At 39.9% G+C, this 22267-nt stretch overlaps 2 protein-coding genes across 2 annotated transcripts in view; one reads left to right on the plus strand and one right to left on the minus strand.

Moving 5' to 3' along the window:
• The window catches only part of LOC122569560 (3-phosphoinositide-dependent protein kinase 1), a 406424-nt gene extending 385794 nt beyond the window's left edge, over nt 1-20630 (minus strand). Inside the window, exon 1 of the mRNA XM_043730768.1 lies at nt 20503-20630. Coding sequence (XP_043586703.1) covers nt 20503-20526 — 24 coding nt within the window. The 5' untranslated portion in view covers nt 20527-20630. The remainder of the gene's footprint in view (nt 1-20502) is intronic.
• LOC122569561 lies at nt 3956-5317 on the plus strand. Its single transcript, XM_043730777.1, has 4 exons — nt 3956-4082; nt 4174-4372; nt 4440-4532; nt 4693-5317. Exons 1-4 carry the CDS (start codon nt 3961-3963, stop codon nt 4918-4920), a joined length of 642 nt encoding a protein of 213 aa, XP_043586712.1. The 5' UTR covers nt 3956-3960; the 3' UTR covers nt 4921-5317.
• Nucleotides 20631-22267: the final 1637 nt, after the last annotated feature.

Below are 22267 nucleotides of genomic sequence, written 5' to 3' on the forward strand. Positions count from 1 at the left end.
ATCATCATGTGAAATGAGCAAAGATAAAAATGTTACGTCGTTGATTATTCGATTCTCGGAATGAACAAACGTGTTTTTAGCTTAACTGACTCCTTTTCATCTAACGACTGATCGAACAATTTCTACTGACGGTAAATAGTAATAGCGAACGTATCGTTGCTTCGTTTTCGTCGATTTAGACTCGCGCAATTATGCATGAATTCCATCGTAGCGCTAATCGCCTTCAAACTCACCGTGTAACATTAGAAACAACGCTGAAATATTCAGGCCGATTCATTAAGCCGAAGACAAAGTTAGCCGTGTTTAATAATTCCCCGTCATATTTAAATAACAGCCGTTCAGAACTTGCGAGCTTTCGACGTTACACGCTTTAACCTCAAGCGAGAGATAGATAGAGGGACAAATTGCGTCGAGACGCATCTCCAGTCTCAAAAATTGAATTTATTCGACATCGCTCCACTCTCAATTATGCACCAGGTAATTTCGACGCGACGCGTCTATCACGGTTCTCGATACTAACTTCGTAACACGAGGTTAACTTCCTCCGGCTTTTCTTTGGCAATTAAGAATCTTAATTTGAAATACGCGTGGTCTACGCTTTGTCGTAGGCCGCTCGCTGCGACCCCTGATCCAATAAGGAACACCAAAGCACGAATTACCTACGAATCAACGAACCTACGAAATCTTGTCGCCGTAATTGGAAAGTATCCAGTGGCGATGACATCCCTAAACACGGGTCTACGAATCTTCTTGCGTTTCGGTGAAAGGATCTCGGAAATGAGCGCACCACTGAGTTTCTGACAACACTGATTTTATTTGTAACATCGTGAAAGATACCGTGGCCCTTACGTTCTGTTTGTAAGGCAAAGGTCTAATTGCTTCACCGGGATATCTCTCGAAGACTATAGTTGTTTAGTAAGGTATAGGGAAAGATTCAAACTGCAAAAGATATAAGGTAAACTGATACGAATACATTGACACTTATTACTCTATAGACCCACGTATTTTAAATTAGCCGATATGCTTTCTTTCGTTTCTTTGAATTCATAGAATGCTAGCGGTCCTAACCATAGTAAATTAGACGAGAGAAATTTGTCAACGAGAGGAACACGTTTGCACTTAAATTACTGAGCGTAAAGTTGCCAGTCAATGTGTTAACGCGTAACGAAATATAAATGCACGTAGTTTATCTTTACATAGAGTCGGTTACAAACGATTCTCGGCATCGGAATTACAAGTACAGTTCAGCGTGCGATTAAATTATTCCGACTCGGTGAACGTTTCCACGATCCGGGGGATGGAAACGCTTATTTATTCGGTAAATCCGGGAACGAGCGACGGCGAGAATAAACGTCGCTGACAAAAACAGCGTGCCCGAGCGCGTGTACGCTTCGTGAAATTAAGTTACCACTGCCTCGTTATTCTCGTGAGACTCGAAATAAAGTGGTGGGGACATCCGCAAGGATTGAGTTACCGTCCACTTAATTGACCGCCCGCAGAAACAAGAAGAGGACACTGATTGACAGTGAGATGCAGCTGTCATCGAGGTCCGACCTCGAAGAGGGGTGTCCGCAAACGATTTAATTGGTCTTTAGCAGCGAAATCCTAAAGTTCCATGATTCGGTTAGAAAAGAAGTAGGATAGAAAAAATAGGAAGAGAATGCGACTATCGGCTCGCGTTGCCACGTGTCGATTTCTTTAGGATATCGTAATTGGATACTAACTGAATGGGAATCAATTTATCAATAAAAGTTCTTTACAAAGAGAGGTGCGATGAAAATCATGCAGAAACGACACCACGTAGAGATACATTTGACAATCATTCAGGCAATTCCAGGCAATATAGAAATCTACTTTAGGCATCATAGATGCAACGTGATACCATGATCCTCGTACTTGTGCGAGGCAACCAATAACTCGGTCGATTCAGTGGCAACGTCATCATTCGCCGTCGTCGAATTTCTCGGATTACATAAACCCAAATAATCCCATGAGTCATTCTAATTCTGGTTCCATCGGGATTGCACCGTTTCCTTCCCCCGGTTTTCTGTGTCGCATCCGATCGTTCTTTTGCCTTCTTTCGTACATGTCCTAAACGTCGCCTCTTTCCTGCTCGACCGTCTGCCGTATAAATATCCATGGCACGTGTATCGTCTCGGACGCGCACGGTGGCCCACTTTTCCCCTTAGCCTCGCTCGAAATTAGAGAACTTTGACGATCACGCTCTTTCATTTTCCACCACACGGATAACCACCTCTCGTTCGCGCGGTTTCACACCCTCGATTTCTTGGTTTTATCATTTCCAACGATTCCAGGACGTCTACAATGAGGAAAATGGCACTTTTCCTCGAAAATAAACAAGAATTACGCTATCAAGAAGCATGTTCGTTACAGAATATCTTAGTACCGACGATAGACGTGACGACAGTCGTTTTGTTCACAAATAAAAGCACGGTTTAAAAATAAATATAGCGTCGGCATATAGGATACGGTAGCTTGGTACAGATAAAATTACAAAAAATTATACGGCCCAGGTGTAACATACTTATTGCTCTAATTGCAACGTAGTAAGGTGACATTTTAACTTGGATACTCGACAAGGGAGCCAGTTCAGGAAGGACTGTAACGCGTTTTATAACGACAGCTACACTCCCAGGAATAAATAATGCAAATGGTTGAAAAAATCGTGATAATCAAGTGTGCAATTATAAACTCGAATATTATTTAAAACAGCCTGCGTATTTTTTATCATAAAAGAATCTCATTTGCACAAAAGAAAAGAAAATTTTCAAAGTTTGATGCCAAATAAAAATTCCAACACCGAAAAATAAATAAACTGGTTGATATCTCGACACGGCACGTCACGTGAAAAGCATTCCATAGAGGTCCAATAGTTCTCCACGTTGAATACAACTGCGTTTCCAACCCGACACGAAGTTCCCTCATATCGCCACGTAATAATGGTGTCAGACAGATCTGATCTGACGGATCACATCCGCGAAACCGGCCGATTTCGCTGGTGCCGCGATCGAGCTGTCGCTCGTCACCGACTTCCACCGTCCCAGATCTCTCGTTCACGATTCATTTTTACAGGACAACGACATCCAACGGCGTGGTCGTCGACGTGCTTGTACACGGTCACAGAGGTAATGAGAATTGTTGCACTTCCACCGCGCGATTGTCATCCAGGACCGCACAAAGTTGAGGTGCCGCGAGATACGAAATACATTCTGTCGTTGGAAATTGAAAGCAGAACGAACATTTCGGAAAAATAATTCAATTTAAGCTGTGCTATGTTTTTAGCAATTTTCTAGACGTTCTTCCTTTGAATCATTCTCGGCTTAATCGTGTGTTTGTATCGTTGAACAATTTCCTTAGTTCCTTCTCGTCTCACGTTTATGCTGAAATTTTTCTTAAAACATTGAAATACCTTTTATTTATCGAAACAAGAACAAGATTACGGCATAAAAAGATAGAAATATAATAAGATTAAAATGTGTTTGAAAATAGAAGCATGAGAAGTAATTCTGTCAGTTAGCCGCCTTGCAGTAGATTGTACCGTCCATGGCCAGACAAGAATATTTTACTGGCTATAACCAGACATGTTTCTTACTACTGATTCTTGCATTTCTATCGTATTTTTTATCACGTAATTGATCTGTAGAAGCAAGAATTATTACATGAACTTTGATACAAAGCAAAATTTACTATTACGTACTTAGATAGGAAATCTCCTACTTAAATGATCACAATTTGTAATAACATTAAAATTACTGTAGCCACAAAACAATACAAACATCGTAGAACATGGAAACAATATTTTCTCTAAAAATAGAGATCCTGAGGCTCCTTTACCGGAAGTTATACGTTCCTGGGTTCTCTTATCAGATCCATCTATGGGTATAAAGCAGCTAGTACGAACGTATACCCATTCAAATGACCAATGAGTATCGCGCAACGATGGTGAAACTACGTGTATCTCCTGTTTTAATATTGTTCGTAATTTGCGGTGTCAACTTGGTGGAACCATTAGTAAAGGAAAGCTTGTCCAAATTTTTAGGGTCCTTGGCGGGCATCAAACAGTACCTTTCTCCTTCATTGATTTATTTACGCCGATTCATTTGAATATCGCTAGTAAATAGGCATAATATATATGTATAATTATCGTCGCAGAGTGAGAATTCCGGAATTGTTAAACCAATTGTGCAATGAATCGCAAGGCTCAGATACAGTTCGTCGAGATGCGTGTTACGGATGTTTCTTCCGGGCCTCTAGTCAAACCGTTGGATATCCTTTATTGGTGGCAATGTCTAATTGTGCTTATATTTATCTCAATAATACCGATTATGGTCACTGTCAACGGTACTTGAGCGTAAGTTTTTGAACGTAGCTTTATTTAGAGCGTAAAATTGATTAAACTTCTTGTACCTTTGTAATAGAACGCTACTGGTACAGCAAATTCAAGAACGAATCCTACGACGATATACTGCACGTTCCTTGAGTGCGTTCGACAAGTGAACAAGGATAATTTAGTGAGTAGATCGTTCAATTTCACCCTTGAGATGCTTTAAAATTTCTTTGCATGCTTTTGTACAGTAGACAATAAGACAGCTGCACCTGGCTACTTTGGTTCGATAATTTATAAGTTCTATTATTGTACATAAAAATATAAAAAGAAGCAATTGTAAACAGGAAGCACGAATCAAGCTGAAAACGTCACCAAGCTTCAAGATGATTTCCAGACGAGTGCCATTATTTTATTTCAAACTGTACAAGAAATTATCGAAAGCTGTTTGCATCATCCGAGAACAGGATTCAGAATCGAACACCGTGAGGCCTGGAGCGGAACCTATCGATCCGAGACAGCAAAAAATTAAACCACAAAAATTTATTATTTCAGAGCGATCGAATTGTACATAGAAACCTATAGGGAAAATTTTGTACATATCATCCGACTTTTCAAAACGTCTACGCAAGGAAATTTTGTAAGTAGACGTATCCAATTTTGTACATGTGCGTATTACAATTTCATAATACGTGCTTCCGCTTTATACAAGGATTGCATTCGCCTCTAAAAAGCACTGCTGTAAATATAGCAACGCTTCAATTTCAATCCATGAAAAAGTCAAATCTTTCGTCAAAAAATTTGCAAAGAGACTTCGTTGTCGCGAGAAATTGATCTCGAACAGATAATCGTCCAACCACAAACGTTCTGCACAGCTCAGAGAATGCGTCGGCGAAGCCATACGAATGTTCCCCAATTTCAACCTCACGGATGTCAAACTAGCTCAATTATACGTGAATACCACTGCGTGTGTGCTGGCGAAAACTCGTTGCTCTCAAATGAACCCAATAACAGGGGAATTTCAAGAAGACGATCTCGCTAATAAGCTGCATATACCTACGGTCAATGCGTTGCTGGTCAACACGGATTACAACATGAACATCGTGCAGCTGCCATTTCATTCCACGTCTATCGACCTTTGCGCGAAATATAGAAACTACGAACAAGCCAGCTGGTCAAACGTCGTGTGCTGATCGAAAATTGTTCACCTAGTATGCTCCAGAAAATCGGTGCAACCGTGACCGATTTTAATTTACGATTAAGGAAATTTATCACGAACATTGTAAGCCAATTCGATTGATAGAAACGAATAAAACGATAAAATAAATTTATATAGAAATAAAGAAAGCATTCTGTTAGTATGTAAATCGCAGCTAACTATTTTCATAATTTATTAGTATGAACTTAGAGCGAGCAAAGTATATATGTGACTGGCTAAAAGAGCCTTGTTGTGACGTTCGATCCGAGAATAGCTGCAAAAGAAAGGCTTCCTTGTTAAGAGTTTTATGGCTGACTTGGTCAAGTCTATAATTAGCATTTTCTGGAAGCCGGTCGTTTAATTTTTGCCTTTAAGTAATCATCCTTGAAACCAGTTCACTGTCAGAATTAATCACGCCTATGACGAAACCGACACAGCTCGCCATACATCTCGACCAACGTCTCGTGTCAAGGAATTTTTCTGCCGACTTTAACGATTTCTACTTAGGCTTGTCGATAAACTGGATCGAAGCTAGAGTTAAGTATCGGTTACCACGGTGCTATACACAACGGACACAGAACGGTCCGATGCAATTTCCATTTTATGAGTTAAGTTAATAACAGTTACACAGCGAGCCGCGATGACACGGAAAGATAGAGTATAATAGAGATTGAAAATGACACGAGTCATCTAAGTGCAAATCGTGGCAAACCGTGGCCGTTGTGAATCATCGCTTAAAACAACCGTCTAACAGAAATGCATAAATCTATCATCAACGATCTCGTATCCCCGTAAATTCCATTCCTCTTTTTCTGCCGCAAGAAAAGCTCAACGGTGATTGTTGATGATTTCTTCCGCAAAGCCATTTCCATCAGCTTTCATCATCGATTATTATAGATCACTGATGAAACATACAGGGAATCGTGTCAACAATAGAAAATTGGCTGCACAAATACACTCGCTCGCGAAACTACTTCGACACTTACTATAGGCAATTTTTACGTGTTAGAAACATTTTGAATTTTATTTCAAATTTTACCAATATAATTATTACAGTCGAGTCTCGTAACAGTGGTAATGAAATTTCAAAACGTTTCGTATAACACACATAATGTATTCATAAAAGGTACCTACGAGTGTTTGAATACTTTTGTGAACCTGTGTAGCTTCGTCCGTCGTTACGATTTCAGTGAACGGTCGTGCAAATTCGCAAACACGCCGGAGCAACGTTCCTCCAGGTTGTCGTCGAGTCTTTATTTACCTTTTCGCCAAAAGTGGCGGACCAGACGAAAGAGAGGTGAACTAGGTGAGCAAAAAATTCGAAAAAAGATTTTTCTCTTCGTTCGAATGAGCATCGACGAAGTTGTGGGTGTAGAGATTTAAAGCAAGCAGGAGCAACCGAATCGTCGCAACGAAAAATAGACACTTTCCAACAAATGTCGCTATCTTTCTGGTATCATGGCTAATGTAATCTCGGGAGAGTCGTAATAGCAACGAAAGAATGTACGAATAGCGGCGTAAATGGGCAAATGTATCCCAGCCGATTCATCGGCGCCAAGTACCAGATACGAACGCTAAAAGAACGTTTACGATATTACTTATCCCGTAAAGTGATCGTAACGAAGCGGCCAATAAACAACCTTACGACAAATTATATAGTAAAAGAACGAGAAACGACTATGTAAACTTGGATATATCCGATAGACTTGCACGAGCCAAGTTATCGCGGTTAAAGATTTTTAGAGGTTTCTTACACTCAGGACTGGCTCGAAGAGAGGATGCGGGAGGGGATGCAACAGAAGTAACTCACCCGAGGTTCCTGGAGCAGCCCCTGTCATACGCGCAGGATGGCCAACGTGGAGTTTTAGTCGGTAGGAGTCCGACACTACTCTGCTGCTACCGTTACTAGCGGCAGCGGAGTGTCCACGAGGATCTCTCCACGAACAAAGAAAAAAAAAAGAGGTTTCTTACAATGAGTTCGATTTTTGCCAGAGACGTTCGTCAGAATTTGCATTCATTGTCATCATAGTATAACACGCAAAAAGAATATTGCTGCGTTATAAAATTCTCCTAAAAAGACAATCCTAATAATATTTCAATAGATTTCAATAGAATAATCGACTGAATGAAACCGATATTTTGCAAACAGCGTCATTCACCGACAACGTTTAGCTCGTAGCGATATTTACATTTCCGTGCGCGACAGCCGCGCTATACTCGCCAACAAATATCCGGATATTCGACGGTAATCGGATATTAAAGAATCCGGGTATCATCGTCGGCTCAAAGGAAAGGGCTTAAAAGGAACAGCGCACGGACGTTTCCCTATCGGTTCTGTTTGCCAAGGTGAAACTCTCTGGTTAATTCTTTCGAGACAGGGAGAACACAGGGAGGACACAGTCGGAGAAATCGAGGGATCGATTCCGCGACATCGGTGTGCACTCATGTACTTATAAAAAGGGACGAGCAAAACGACGCTGAAAGAACGAGCAATGTGGAGAAGGAGGTGTGGTGGATGGAGAACGAAGAAAAGAAGCGACGAAGATGAAGGGAAGATCGGTCCATTGCACAGAAGCGACGCTCCACTTAGCATCTTCCTCGAAATAATTTGAAATATGCAAATACCATGGGTGCACACGCGCTCGCGTGTCGGCACACGGGCCTAGCCGTGTGCGTGCGCTGTATCGCGGCCGTGTTTGTGCACTCTGTGTGTATCACGAAAGAGAAGAGACCAAGATGCGAGGGAGAAGACAACGTATATTCCAGTGGCTTACGGTTCAGTTCTCTCGAAGCCAATCTAACTTAACATGCAGATGCAGTACGTGGAATCGTAGAGGCGACAGAGAGAGATTTCTGCTGAAGAGTTGGTGTCTGTCTCTCTATGAGTCATTCGCGGCGATAGTACCTTTTCCGTATGATCATTCACCGTTACTGCCTTTAATGTCTTCGCGATTCGAAGGGTCCTTTTAAGACAGGACGTGATTTTAATGAATAAACCATTCGACCGCCGACACGGACACGGATCGATAAAAATTACCCGAACGAATCCTCGAGCCAGATCGCCGACTCGTGTTACTAGAGAAAGTAAAACGACCGGATCTTATTACGGAAAAATAAAAGAAAAATAAAGGAAAGGAAAAAGGAAGAAGCTCGCTGCTTTCCTTCCTGGAAAGGAACAAGACATATCATCCGATATTTCGCGAAATTCCTGAGCAGCAGCAATCGATCCCGACACGAGGCGAACTCACGGAAGTGCATCGTTGATTAAATTTACAAGACCGTGAGGTTCTACAGCCATAAGTAATATAATCTGATCTTGTAAAGAGGTCGGGGCTGACTACCCTCGCTGGATTCAGAAACACACTTGATACGTGCTGGCTTGATAAAGCGTGTACCTTCGAAATTAAAGAATCCTTTCTCATCCATCTTGCGCTTACCATGAAATTTCAAACCAGCTCTGATACGGAAACTTTAACGTTTAACAAAAATCTCGTTATTTCTCAAATGTTGGATCAGTGGAATTATATTAAAAGCTTCGTTTCTTGCGTTTCTGCCTTTTAAAATTTGTATTTTCTTTACGATCGGAGAGATGAAACGCGTTGCGAAGCAAGAAAGATCCCATAAGTTTCCGTACGGATACTGTAGCAATCTTTTCGGTATATTCTGGCTAAACCATTTTACAGACTCTTGCTGTACACACGCGGACAAGGAAACGTGATTCTCGTTTACGAGCGCAGTTCCAGCAGATTATAAATTTATATTGAGTCGTAAACTCTTTCGCGCAAGCTTTAACAAAGTGTCTATTTAATAAACAGGGGTTACTTTGCACGGTTGACCGGTAGAAATTCCACGCGCCGCATCTGCCGCCGCGTACAATATTCACTTTGGAAAGGTACACCAATAAACTGTACAAATAGCAATTCCATTACACGAACAAAGCTCTAACATCATCAGCTAAAACCTCGCCGCGTAAGTACATTTCTCATCAGTCACACAAGATTAAGTTTGCGTGCGACGCGGAGGTTGCTGCACCTACGCACCAGGAAGCCCGAGCATCGTTTCTTCCGCTGTTTCTGAAGATTATCTCAGACGATAGCATAACGGATGACTGTTCTATGAAATATCAACACCAAAAGAAACGATCATACGCGTTAAGATCTCTAAACTCACGGATCTCCAAAAGAAGTGTTTATATCAAAAAGGCAATTATCTCGTATCAATTAATATCTTTCGAGGCAATCGCAGGACTAATTGGAGGGTTAAGCTACGTTTATCCTAAATTCTACATAATATTAAATCTTACCTATAAAGGTGTCATTACCATCCTTTATTATAATATGTAATCTTTTGTTTCTCAACCATGCAACTCTTACGAACGTAACAATTTCGTTTATTATTTAAGACAACGAAGATACTTCGAGCGAACAAAGTTGACAAGACACCGTGTATAATAAAATTTTTGCTCCAAAAAAGAACGAAAGTTCCAAGCTCAAAGAAATTGCCACGATCTTGCAATTTTCTCATTTCGCGTTAAAAATCCTATTGCAAGAGTAGCAGCGCCACCGCCACCCATTGCTATTTACTTTAAACTGGCGGATGCTGGAGCTTCCGGGCCGCTCGAAACCAAGTACATGCGTGGTAAACAAACTGGATCGGTTTACAGGACAAAGCGAGGAAGAGCGTGAAGCGAGAAGAGGGCAGCGCGCCGCGTCGCGTCGTTTGCACGTGAATCATGCGGGTCGCGATCGGCGTATGTTGCGCAAGCAACGAGAGCTTCATCGCGGGCTGCGGAGGCGTTGCATAAAGCGTGCCGCGGCGCTGAGCCGCTCGACGGCCGCCGGAAAACAAAAACAAGGAGACGAGTCAGCGCGTGGACACGTCATCGAGGCGCGGCACACGCGAAACCAGGACACGCTGCGTGCCTCTCTCGCCGTGATTCCATCTGGCCCGGTTTCTTACACCATCCTGGACATTCTCTCATCCTTAACGAGAACGCCATTGCCGTCAACCGTTCATGAAACGGGAAACGATGCCTGCAAAGTTGCATTTAAGTTTCAGCACGCGGTGGTTGTCGTTCTTGATTTTTGTATTACAATCGTGAGATCCAGAAGGTTGTAACGTATTTCGATAGATCACAATACGAAAGATACTGGATGAATGAATACGGACAAGCCGATGCTCAGATGTACGAAATCGTAGCTGAGCCTTCGATATCCGAACTATTATGAAGCATACTAAGAGCCTCTCAGATGGCGAATTGATCGACTTCGCTTTCGATGTTTAGCTTGGATTATGGCTAAATTATTTACATAATAAACGATGGCCTTTATCGTGTGAAACGTAGAATTCAAAATGAAACCAAACGCCTTAGAGTTATGTAACTACGGCAACTGCAACTCCTGACATCGAGTATTACCTATAATCTAATGATACCAGTAGAGAATTAATTAATCGACCACGAGTCTAGTCCTCCTTTCTTGGGATCAAGAGAAGACAAAATTAAGGAGTGTGTCAAGGATACGAGAAACAGTATAAGCTTGATACGGTAATATTCTTGTTGCCAATATCCAACGTATCGAGTAATTCCAAGGTATTCGCAGTCAGTGAAATCGAAGATTTCATCTCTTGTCCCTACGTTTAAGTTGTCGTGTCACTGAATGTACATGCGTTGCAAAGAAGAAAACGGAGTATTTATTACAGAAACAGCGGTAAAATCAATTATTAACACGAAACAGAAGGAACGGTACCGTGTGGCATGCATAAGCTGATGGAAACGCTGGTTTCCAACGTTGCGGTTCAACCTCTTTAGTCATGCCCCATGTGTTGCATGTAATACTGTTACATATCAGCATGGTGTCTAAAGAACAGTTGTACGTCGCTGCATGACACACCGTGTCACAAAAACTGTCCCGCGGCGAACGCGTTTGCATTAAAACAGCACGCAACATTTTCGAAATTCCACGCTTACGCCATACGTGTACGTAACGCGTAGTCTTTAAACTTTCTCTCAATGAATTTCTTCGATTAACACAACAACCCACGTGCGAATCTTTTTCTTCGCGACCGGTTCAAGTTGTTATTGACCAAGATTTCAGATCAAAGGTCGAAATAGAGACAGTCGACTTGGACCCGCCCAGATTGCAAACAGCGTTTCGTTCTGTTTTGTTTGGCCACCGAAGAATTTTATTCCGATCATATACAGTGGCGAACTAAGAGCCAATGTAGTCGAGCGACTTTTCGGTGCTGCGTTCTCGCTGCGTCACGCGTTTTCCTTTGCTTTCACAATTAAAAAACGAGAACGCGGTGTGAAAAAGTCGCTCGTCTACACGGGGCCAAAAAAGCATAGAAGTGGCACTCGATATTTGTATATTAGTAATCCATGTAATAATCACGTTTTACCACGTTAGCAACAGTCATTTACCGAGACACGCAAACCACATTAGAGAACAAAGTGATCAACTTTATCGAGATTAGTCGTTCGATTTCTGAAAAAATTAAATACCGATACGAAAGTTAAGAAATTTTCAGAAAACTCAATCGATCAAGTTGTTCTCTACACGACTTACATCTGTCTGTTTCTCTTGCTAAATACATTGAAAGACATCTCTTTAGCCTCTTATCTACGAAATTGAACGATCTTTTGTCCTCCGTTAGAAAAATTTTAATAAATTTAGCTCGATTCGACGAGTAACATTTGTTTGCTCGTGTATCGTATATTCGGAGAATAAACAAGTGTAAACCCAATGATATTTTGTCACGAGCCAAGGATTGACGCGTATTTAGGAACTGTTCGAAATACATAGCAACGAGTAGCATGCGAACGCGAGCGTACGGCTATTGTGACGTTTGGGAAACATGCAACGTGACTACAAAGTACTACACAATGCGCCATCCGGCAAAAACGATATAACGACACGGCATACTGTGTACGCATATTTCCACGTGATTCACGCGACGTTTTTGCTGTATTTTATTTGAACCGTACCGCGGGGTCTTGTCGAGCGCTCTTTCTCCCTCTTCTCTCTCTCTCTCTCTCTCTCTCTCTATCTCTCTCTATCTCTCTCTTCTTCCTCTCCCTTTCACTCTTTTTGTATTCCATTCCGTTTGTCCACATTCCGTTTCACGTTTTGTTTAATCTACCATTTAATTAATACGCCCGGTTCACCCCCCTCCCCGCCACCGCGATCGATCGTGTTTATCGTTCTAGAAGGAATCAATTTCTTCTGAACAGTCTCCACTGTTTTACGCTCGATTGTTGCGAACGAGTATTACGCAGAGAACCGAGTGAATAATTCCAGGAAAAATGAGACTTGAAGGACCGAACTCGAGGATACTTAATTGGAGGTACTTAACGACGTACTCGCTTGTACTGTGCGAATCGTTAAGAAATCTATGTTGTTGAATTGTCAGTATCGCGCAGAAACCCTACGAGCTATTTTTCTCTAATAATTATAACGAAACGCGCTTAGAATTTTCAATCTTTAATTTTCAACCTTCTATTCAAATTTGAAAACCTAGCTGTATCTGAACCTTTAAATTTCAATCTCCATACGAATCTCCCTACACTTTTACGATATGATCAATCATCGATTCAAGTATACTTTGCGATAAAACTTTTGTAAGCCGAGACTTTTGTTTTGAAAAGAAAATGGTTACGAATGTTCGTAAATTTATTCATACGCTGGCCTCCTTCTCTCTTCCACCTTTCGTCAATAGTGGATATAACGCTTTATCGTACGAGGATTCGCATAATTTCGAAGTATCGATTTGGACGACAGCAATCATCAGGAAAGCAGCTCTGTCTATCGAAATGATGTCACGCTGGAAGCTGGCGTTTCCTCACTGACTCTGCTATTCCGAGCACGATGATACTTACGAAATTCCGACTAGCGTGCGTAATAACGCGCGGTAAGGAGAGGATCACGCTTGTCACACGCGTTTATATCGGTTGAATTCGCGGTCAAACGATGATCCCCAAGGATCACACGTGCCGCACGCAACTCGCCAACTCGTTAACCTTTACCTTTACCTTCCCTTCGTGCTTTCAACACGCGTCAGCGATTAACACATTTGTATTGCACTTTTATGCAATTCGTCTCATTGACAAATAATCGTACTTTGTGTCTTTTTACGTTGAATAAAAATAATAAATAATACTTTAAGAAAGATATCTTGCTTCCAGTAGCTAACTTCGACTAATTTTAATCGTAAAATCAAGAGTAACCGATACCAAACTAAGAACTACACGCTAGATGTAAGATTCGTGCAATTGAACGTCAATTTTTCTTATTATAATTGCGTTGAAGATACACTGATCAAAGCTATAAATCAAGGCGGATCTCATTTTTATTATATGGCAAACGTGAGCACGTAGGAGAATAAACGCGGTATTATTCAGCGAAATAGCGAACGAAAAGTCGGCCACGGACAAATAGAGAGACAGACGTCTCGGGTAATGATTTCATTGGACTTTGTGCCGCGCCGATGTAAATATTATCCAGCAGACACTGGTTACAGACCAGCACGCTAAATGAGGAAAATATTTGTACACTCGATAGGAGAGTTTAATCGAAACGTCACGGCTAAATAGCGGATAATATCGATTTTACGATTGCGGAACATCGATGAAATTGGCCTTTTGTCAACCGGTTAAAATAGCTCTATCATTCGGCGTAAAACCTCCGTTAATGAAATTAAATTTTCCGATACTTGCTATCGCCTCTACGAATACGCGATACGTGACTCTGCAAATTCCTTGTTACTAAATCCCAGATTATCGAAGAAAAAAGCACAAATGAAGAACGATTATTTTATCGTATTATACATAATCGATCGTGACAACTCGAAGCTTCGATCTGTTTTTAAAGTTCGTTCGTTTTTAAAGTAGTCAAGGTAACGAGTTTCAGGCAATCACAGTTAAGAATTTTCGTACAATATTTAAGCTATACAAATCGAGAAGTTTCAAAAACGAATCTCATGGTTGCTTATTTCGGTATTTAGCGACATACATACATTGAAATTTTTACGATGAAACAGAAGAAAATAAATACGATACGATAATAATTTCAAAAATAAATAACAAACAAGAGTATCATGTTATTTGTTTATCGTCACGAAACAAGGAAATTCGGTCATTGTGCTGCCACCTGACGGCAAATGAAGGAACCTGAAGGCGCGAACTCGGTTGAAAAATACAGTAAGACCGCGAGATCGAAACTGGTTCGAAACAGGTTCTTCGAACGGAAGTCTTGGCCGCGATCGCTCAGGGGCATTCGTCTAATCCAGTCGTGCAATTTGTCTCTCGACGACGACGCGGAACCACCCGGTATCTTTCACCGAAGGAAAACTAAGTGCAGTTTCTAATTCAGCCACGAAACGATGCTTCAGATAGTAAGAGAATCTACCAGCGTGAAAGGCGCTGCTTCTTTTCGTTACCCTCGAGCGGACACCGTGGCAAACCGAACGATCTATGCGCTCGTTTCTCGGAAGTTCCTTTAATTGCGCACGGTATCGTTTTGTCACGACCGTTATCTAGCGTAGAGCGCGCGAAAATACGAACCACGTCCATACGGATAATGCGACCGGTTATGCAAATGAAATTGTAACGCGACTTCGCTTAAATTAAATAATACAAATCGTTGCGAAAATCGTGTACAGGATCATATACATAGGAGGAGCGACTCGAAACGTAAGCGCACGTATCTATGAGATTCTATCGTGATTGAGAATCTTGTTAAGAAAGATCATGAAGCGGATAATCAAAGAGGTGGATTACGATTTAACAATGAATCGAGAATTTTAAGATGAAGGAGGATTTAGCGTGTTGGTAGATCGTTTTTCTCTGAGATTAGCATTAGTTTCTTGGTACATTGGGCATTGGACCATGAAAGGGAAACGAGTGATCGAAGGAGTGAGTGAGTATCCGATGATGAACTGAGAATTTTAAACTTGATGGGATTGAATTTAATTGGAAATTTTGTTGATAAATTCTTGTTTGGATTAGCGTGAGTATACATGTGATTTTGTAGGAAAATTAAGGAATTCGTAAGCTTGTAACAAAAAACGTACTGCAACTATAGAGATTCGAAAGAAATTTTATTGATCTGCAACCAAAGACATTAAAAATTTCGTAGTACCGATATAAAATTTCGAAATGAACATTAGCAGAATTATTCATCGCTAGTAAGTATCTGTCAACGACATTAATAAAACAAACGTAGGATGTTTCTTTAGCCTGGTCTTTGATAAATACACACGATATACTCGTCGCTTAAGAATATTTTAGATCGTGACGAGGAAATTTCTGCACCCACTCAGTTAAAAAAACTACAATATCGAGCGGATAAAAATATTTTATAAATAAAGAAAGGACACGAATACCTTGCAAATATATCTACGACTCGGTCATCAAAATCCTCGGACAGAAAACGAGGAGGAGAAATTCTGCAATCGAATTATTTTTCGCTACCGATCTTTCCATGGTTGTTGCGTGGGCGCAAGATGGAAATACTTTTAAAAATGCAACCGATCCGTAATTCAATGGACCGAGACAACAAATTTCACGCAGCTGTCTTTACTCATCGGACAATCGGAGAACCGATAAATAAGTTCTCGAAGGAAAACACAATTTCTTGTTCAGTTGCTAACCGAGAGAGACCGTTTGAACTTTGCGGCCTATAATATTTACACGGCGATAGATTCAAATCCCACGCCTGTCCAAAAATTATAACATCGTAAATAATTGTAACTTGCTGGAAACTCGATATTCGTAACATGATTCGGCAGTTCCATATATTTCGGGATCTGTTAAAAAAGAAATAGCGTTGCTAAGGATCCTCCGCGCAACGCATAGCGTAACCAATTGCATCAAGAATCTTCCTGATACTTTGATAGATTTACGATCGTTTACATTACTGTTTCTTCCTCGAAAGCACGTGGCGCTTTTATTTTAAACAAAGGATTTCGACCCTTCACCCTTTTGTCAGCCAATTGCGCCAATTACTCTCAATTATTCCAACCATATTTCTCTAATTTCGATCAAATCAATGAAGCTACTTTTACGAAGTATAAATTTTCATACTTTCCTTACAGTTTGACAATTTTTCAAAGCAAAAAGAACGCAATTGGGTAACAAATTCCTACATATTCCTTATCAACGTTGTTCACTGCGATTTCTATTTCTATGCGTCATTCTATACCATACATCTATCGCAACTTAATTCATCGGTACATCATTTCCTAAGACTGTATCCCGCTACGACAACTGTATATTTCCATAACTAATCCCTTCATCGTCCTCCTGATTACATTCAGTTTAGGAAGCATCATCCCGCGCGTAAGGTCTGTAAAAAGTTGCTTAATTTTTTTCCAGGCTGATAGCAGTCCGACAACGGTGGTTCCTAATTATTCGTATGGCAAGCGATTGGTCGTTACTCTCGAATTAATTAGTGGGCCAATTGATCTGAATTAAGGCGCCGCCCAGTAGATTCAAATTAAGATCAATATCTAGGCATGTGAATCGGAATATGGCTGCAAGCGCAGCTCGTAATCATAAATTTCTGGTGTCCAAACAATGGGAAGTCGCCCGTAATTTTGCCAAAACACGCTGCTCAGCCACCATCGATGATGAAACGCGTCGCTCCTTGCTCGACAAACCCCCTACGTGCTGCTAAAAACCCCTTCGGACGAACCAATAACCACGGGGGTCAATATGGTTAGCTATTCCCTGAAAAATTTCTCTCCCGCTTCGAGAAAGAAATCTGTATTCAGTCTCGAGTCTCTTCTCATCTCGGAACGAACGTGTTGCTGGATTCTCAGAAAAATTTATTTTACGTTCTCAGAATATTCGGTTCGTGCGAATATTTATAAAAGTTGGAAGAATTAGAACTGCGTAGGTAGGGAACGCCCATGACGTTTAGCCAGTGTATTCTGTTTCCGAAATAGTTACATACTATGCCACTGTACATACTTAGTATCTAATGGTAGTATCTTAGTATCTAGAGTCTGAACATTATCATTACTAGAAGAGTTCGAGAAAATGGAAGATTAATGTTAGTCTTTCAACAAAAGTGGCGATAAAAAGGAAAAACTTATTCTACTCTAATAACACCTTATTATAATCCATTTAAGGTATCCATCGTTCGATTAAATATATCTCCGAGGACATTAGAGAATTACATGGAGAAACGCACATATTTATAATGCCTAACTAATAGCAGTGTGTAAAGAGGAGTAAAACGAGGAAAAAAGAAAGGAAAAAGGAAACTGAAGGGAGGTCGTGGAACAATCGTAATAGAGGGAAATCACGAATGTCGTGGGACGAGTGAACGCGGGTGAACGACGATATACGAGGTGTCTCGTTAACATTATTGGTATACATGTACCTACACCAATAATCGTTACTGAACTGCAGCTGCACAATTGCAGCCATTCAATGCGACGCACGCCGCTACATGATCCTATCTCGCCACGGGATTGAAACGGCTTCTCCTCGTGCAGGGATAAAACAGATATTAGATCACATTGGCTGTTTCTGCTAAGGCAAACACCGTAAACAAATAAACTAATAATTACATCGATTTCGTCTTGCTTTCGTGGTCCACGTTTTGTTTCTCGTTACCATTACGAAATCGGTTCAAGAAAACTGCACGCGTCAGTTCTGCCCCGTGTATTTTTTAACAGTTTGTTAACTTTGTCAAAAGAATTTGTTTGTATTCTACGCGAGCAACTGCACCGGCTCGGATTTATATGAAAATGCTCGATTTTTTTAAATATCCAACTTCTGCATCTTTAAATATGTTTATAAAACTATGAATTTACATAAAAGTCTACAGTCTAATCATAAGCCACGTGTCAAAAATGGATTCGGAATGAGTAACTTACTTCGATCGCGAACTATTCGATTATAAACAATCGGGAAAGATATTACGTATGCTTGCTATACTTTGGAACTGGCTAGCCAACGCATAGTTTGAAAGCTTATCGCGTTGATGGTTAACAGAGGAGGGGAAAGACGAAACATTCAAAATTAAAGCTACGATCTAGACTCTAGTGCCAGTGGAATATGTGTTGCGATACTTTTCGAGCTAGCCTGATGCGCGCGATGGAGTAGAATAAATAGCGCGAACTGTATACAAAATTAAATACTCCGCTGAAACGGTGTTTGCACTTCCGGCTTTTCCTGGCCATTTAATTCGACGATAAAAGCATTCTAACCTGGTTACATCGCTGCCGGTCTTACCAAACCCATTTCCGCTTTTATTTCTAACTACACCACCGCACGCTGTGAATGAACCTTTTAGAAATGTATACCATTTATATAAAAAGTTTTCCAAAGAAAAAGCAATAACTGTAATTGATATTCTAATTGAGATATTTATTGAAAATGATGAATACGTTCACTACCAATCGTCTAAATATTTCAAATAGATATATACGATGCAAATTAAGCGTTAAATTGGACGAACGTTAATGATTATCAGATTATATTAGTTTTCTCAAATGTTTATTCTAAATCGACTGAATTTGTCTCCTTTCTTTTCCATCAGTGATAAATTCCTTCATTTTCTTCGATTCGACCAATTACATTGGAAACGGTCTTATAGCGAGAATAAAATTTATTTTGCTTTTCATAACGCTGATTTAACGATTTAAAGAAGTCAAACGAAGGGGAGAATGTTGCAAATTCGCATCGAAACATTTCTCGATTTCAAGCATCGATTGAAAAACAAATATGGAGGCGAAGTGCGGCTAGCCCAATTTCGTGCGGACTTGGAACAAATGACAAGGGAAAAGGCTGCCTCTAAAATGCCACTTTGCGTGACTTGTTTATTCGTTTGTTTCCTCGTGTCGACTGGCATCGAGCGCTATGGCCATTACTCGAAAATCAGCAATTAGGTTTAGATAGACTTGCAGACACTGACGTAAACGGATTTCAGAGGGAATAATCGTTTCCCTGTAACAACAAGATGTTAGATCATGGTCATCCAAGGTCGTCTTTTCAAACGCAAATTCTATTAAATGCAACTGATATTGCGTTTAAGAATGTACTACGTTCTTATCATATACATGAGCGTCATAAACACGAATAGGATTTGATTTACTGGATTGTAATTCGAGATATTTGCCTTTCGTTTTCATTTCGCAATTTCTTTAATTTAGTCTTGAAGTATTACGTAATCATAAAGTACCTCGAGAAACTTGGCAGCGATACGATTAAATAATTTGAGAAAATTATTCAGAAAATGATTTAATAATATATACGTAAATTTGTTAGAAATAGAAAACTGAAACAAATGAATAAACGTAGATAACAATGATAATAACAGATGTTCATAACTGTGGTACAATAAGTGCCTTATAAACACAATTTACAGCAGGTGTCTAAGCGCGAAATCAATATGGAGGACTAACATAATATCGTGAAACGTGGTAGTATCGTCACGAACGTCAGTTGGAACAATGTCAGTGGATGCAGTAGTAAAATTAGAATAAATATATGCGTCAAAGTATTATTTATGCGTTGGAGTAAGTTATCTAACGTATCTTATCATACGTTAGGGTAAACAAAGCCGCTATCGATTTTTACGGTTACGTCACAACTACTGGTGACGTCACTGCCGTCAGAAACAGGTGACAACCACTATTAGCTAGTGACGTCAAACGAGAACGGGCAACGAACCTCTGTCCTGCGTTTGCGCGTTACAACATATCGGACGTGTACTGCACCGACTACACGTCCCCATCGTGATCAGTTCTTTCAGATGCTCCTACCAACTGTTCGAGTTAAGAAAGAGGTGAAATAGCAGCAAGCAACGAATTCGATCATTGCTCGATCACCGATGCATAAACGCGAACGAAGCCCTAGATGTGCGCATGTTCTTCGATGGGTAACCTAACGGACATCGAGGGTCCCAAATACTTCACTCTAGAAAATTTAATAGACAGTGACAACACTTACGAGTGCCGCTGGACTGTCTGTCATTCTTTCCGGAATCCTTTTGTCTTGCAGATGAGCCTCACTAGCGATTAAACGTGCGATAAAGAGAACACGTACTCACGACACCGTGCTCGAAATCTCGGAAACTGTCTCAGCCATCATGGATGGCACAACCGTGTCGATCGCCGACTCGTTTGCGCCGCAGCCATAGCTGCCGCCATCTTACATTCAATGTCGAAACTCTTCGATAATTAAGGGTAGTATAATCACAGTGCACTGAATCCTGAAATAAAGTATATATGTATGTATCATTTTTTTCTCTTTTGTTATAGATAAAAGTAACTTTAAAGATCTGTTAAATGAGATATTTCATGGCTTAATAATTACATATGCTATTTTAAATTTAGAGAGAGAAAAGCAGAGGAAAATTCTTATAGCCATGACGCTTATTATAGACATTTACCGTTTACAAAAACTGAGATATATGTTATTGAGTTTATAAATATAGACGTACGTGTACATGTATTTTAGTATGTAGTATTAAAATTTAAATTTAGAGGGTGAAAAAGAGAGAGGACTTCTTATAAGTATGACACTTATTATAGATATTTACCGTTTACTGTAAAACTAAGATATTTATTGTTAAATATATAAATGTAGACGTATGTGTATTTTAATATGCAGTACTAATTCACACAGTACTATTCATTATTATAATGGAAGTTTGACTATTTCAGCTAACTTAATTTTACATGCAATGTTATGTTTCGTCAATAATAAATTGCATACCACGTACCGGAATTTTTTAATAACTTACTACTTGGGCATTGATACATTTCATTACGACGGAAAATTATTACACCCACTAACATATTTAAATATTTATTTTTGTGCACAAACTTTAATAAAACTAATTGATTCACTTTGTTAAAACTCCTATTACTATGTAATAAACATCTCAGCAAGATATATTCAGTAATTTTAAATTACGGTTACAGAACGACTGAAGAAAACGCGCCAAACCACAGCAAGATATAGGATAGACCTAACACCCCCATGCATTTCTTGTCTCTCATCTCAGGGTTACTAGAGACACTTTACGTGGTACCACGGTACCAATGTCAATACTTTATCTGTACTATTATTTCCAAAATTACCGATTCAGCAAAGAATAAGATTACGATCACCGACGAAGTATAGAGCGCGGTACAGAACTGTTGTATTGTGATGATACTGTAATCTTATTTTACACTGAATCAGTAACGAATGACCACAGTCGAGAATGACACCACAGACGAGACACAGGAATAGACGTGACATTACAGACAAGGTACAAGAATAGACGCGATATTCAATGCTCTTTCGAGTCCTACGTTTTAGGGGTTACCTAACCATTTTCATGTCGCATGCGACGTTATCGATTCAGTACAGTACTAGTTTGAATTAAAACAAATGTCTTATATGAAATTATAAATAAAATACAGAACAGGATATCCTATAATCGCAACAAAGTGTATAGAATTCTATCCCGCTGCAATACTGCAGAAATCATTACACATTATTAAAATAATAAATGAATATGCAATAATAGTTAAATAATTCTTTTAATTAATTTCAAATAAAATTCTAGTTTCATATATCTGAAACATAAAAATGTGTATTCTTTAATTTTTTCTATTTTCATGTTTGTATTTTCAAATCAATTATTAATTATATATTATCAAGTATAGGAAGTCCGATTCAAAATTGGAAACTCGCAACACAATTTATCGATAACTCAAGCAGA

The sequence above is a fragment of the Bombus pyrosoma genome, linkage group LG7 (assembly GCF_014825855.1).
Source record: "Bombus pyrosoma isolate SC7728 linkage group LG7, ASM1482585v1, whole genome shotgun sequence".
Lineage (NCBI taxonomy): Eukaryota > Metazoa > Arthropoda > Insecta > Hymenoptera > Apidae > Bombus > Bombus pyrosoma.

Coding starts and splice junctions, on each gene's coding strand:
- LOC122569561 (XM_043730777.1), top strand. CDS start 3,961: ATGGTGAAACTACGTGTATCTCCTGTTTTAATATTGTTCGTAATTTGC. Junction 4,373..4,439: donor ACTGTCAACGGTACTTGAGC/GTAAGTTTTTGA, acceptor CCTTTGTAATAG/AACGCTACTGGTACAGCAAA. Junction 4,533..4,692: donor AAGTGAACAAGGATAATTTA/GTGAGTAGATCG, acceptor AATTGTAAACAG/GAAGCACGAATCAAGCTGAA.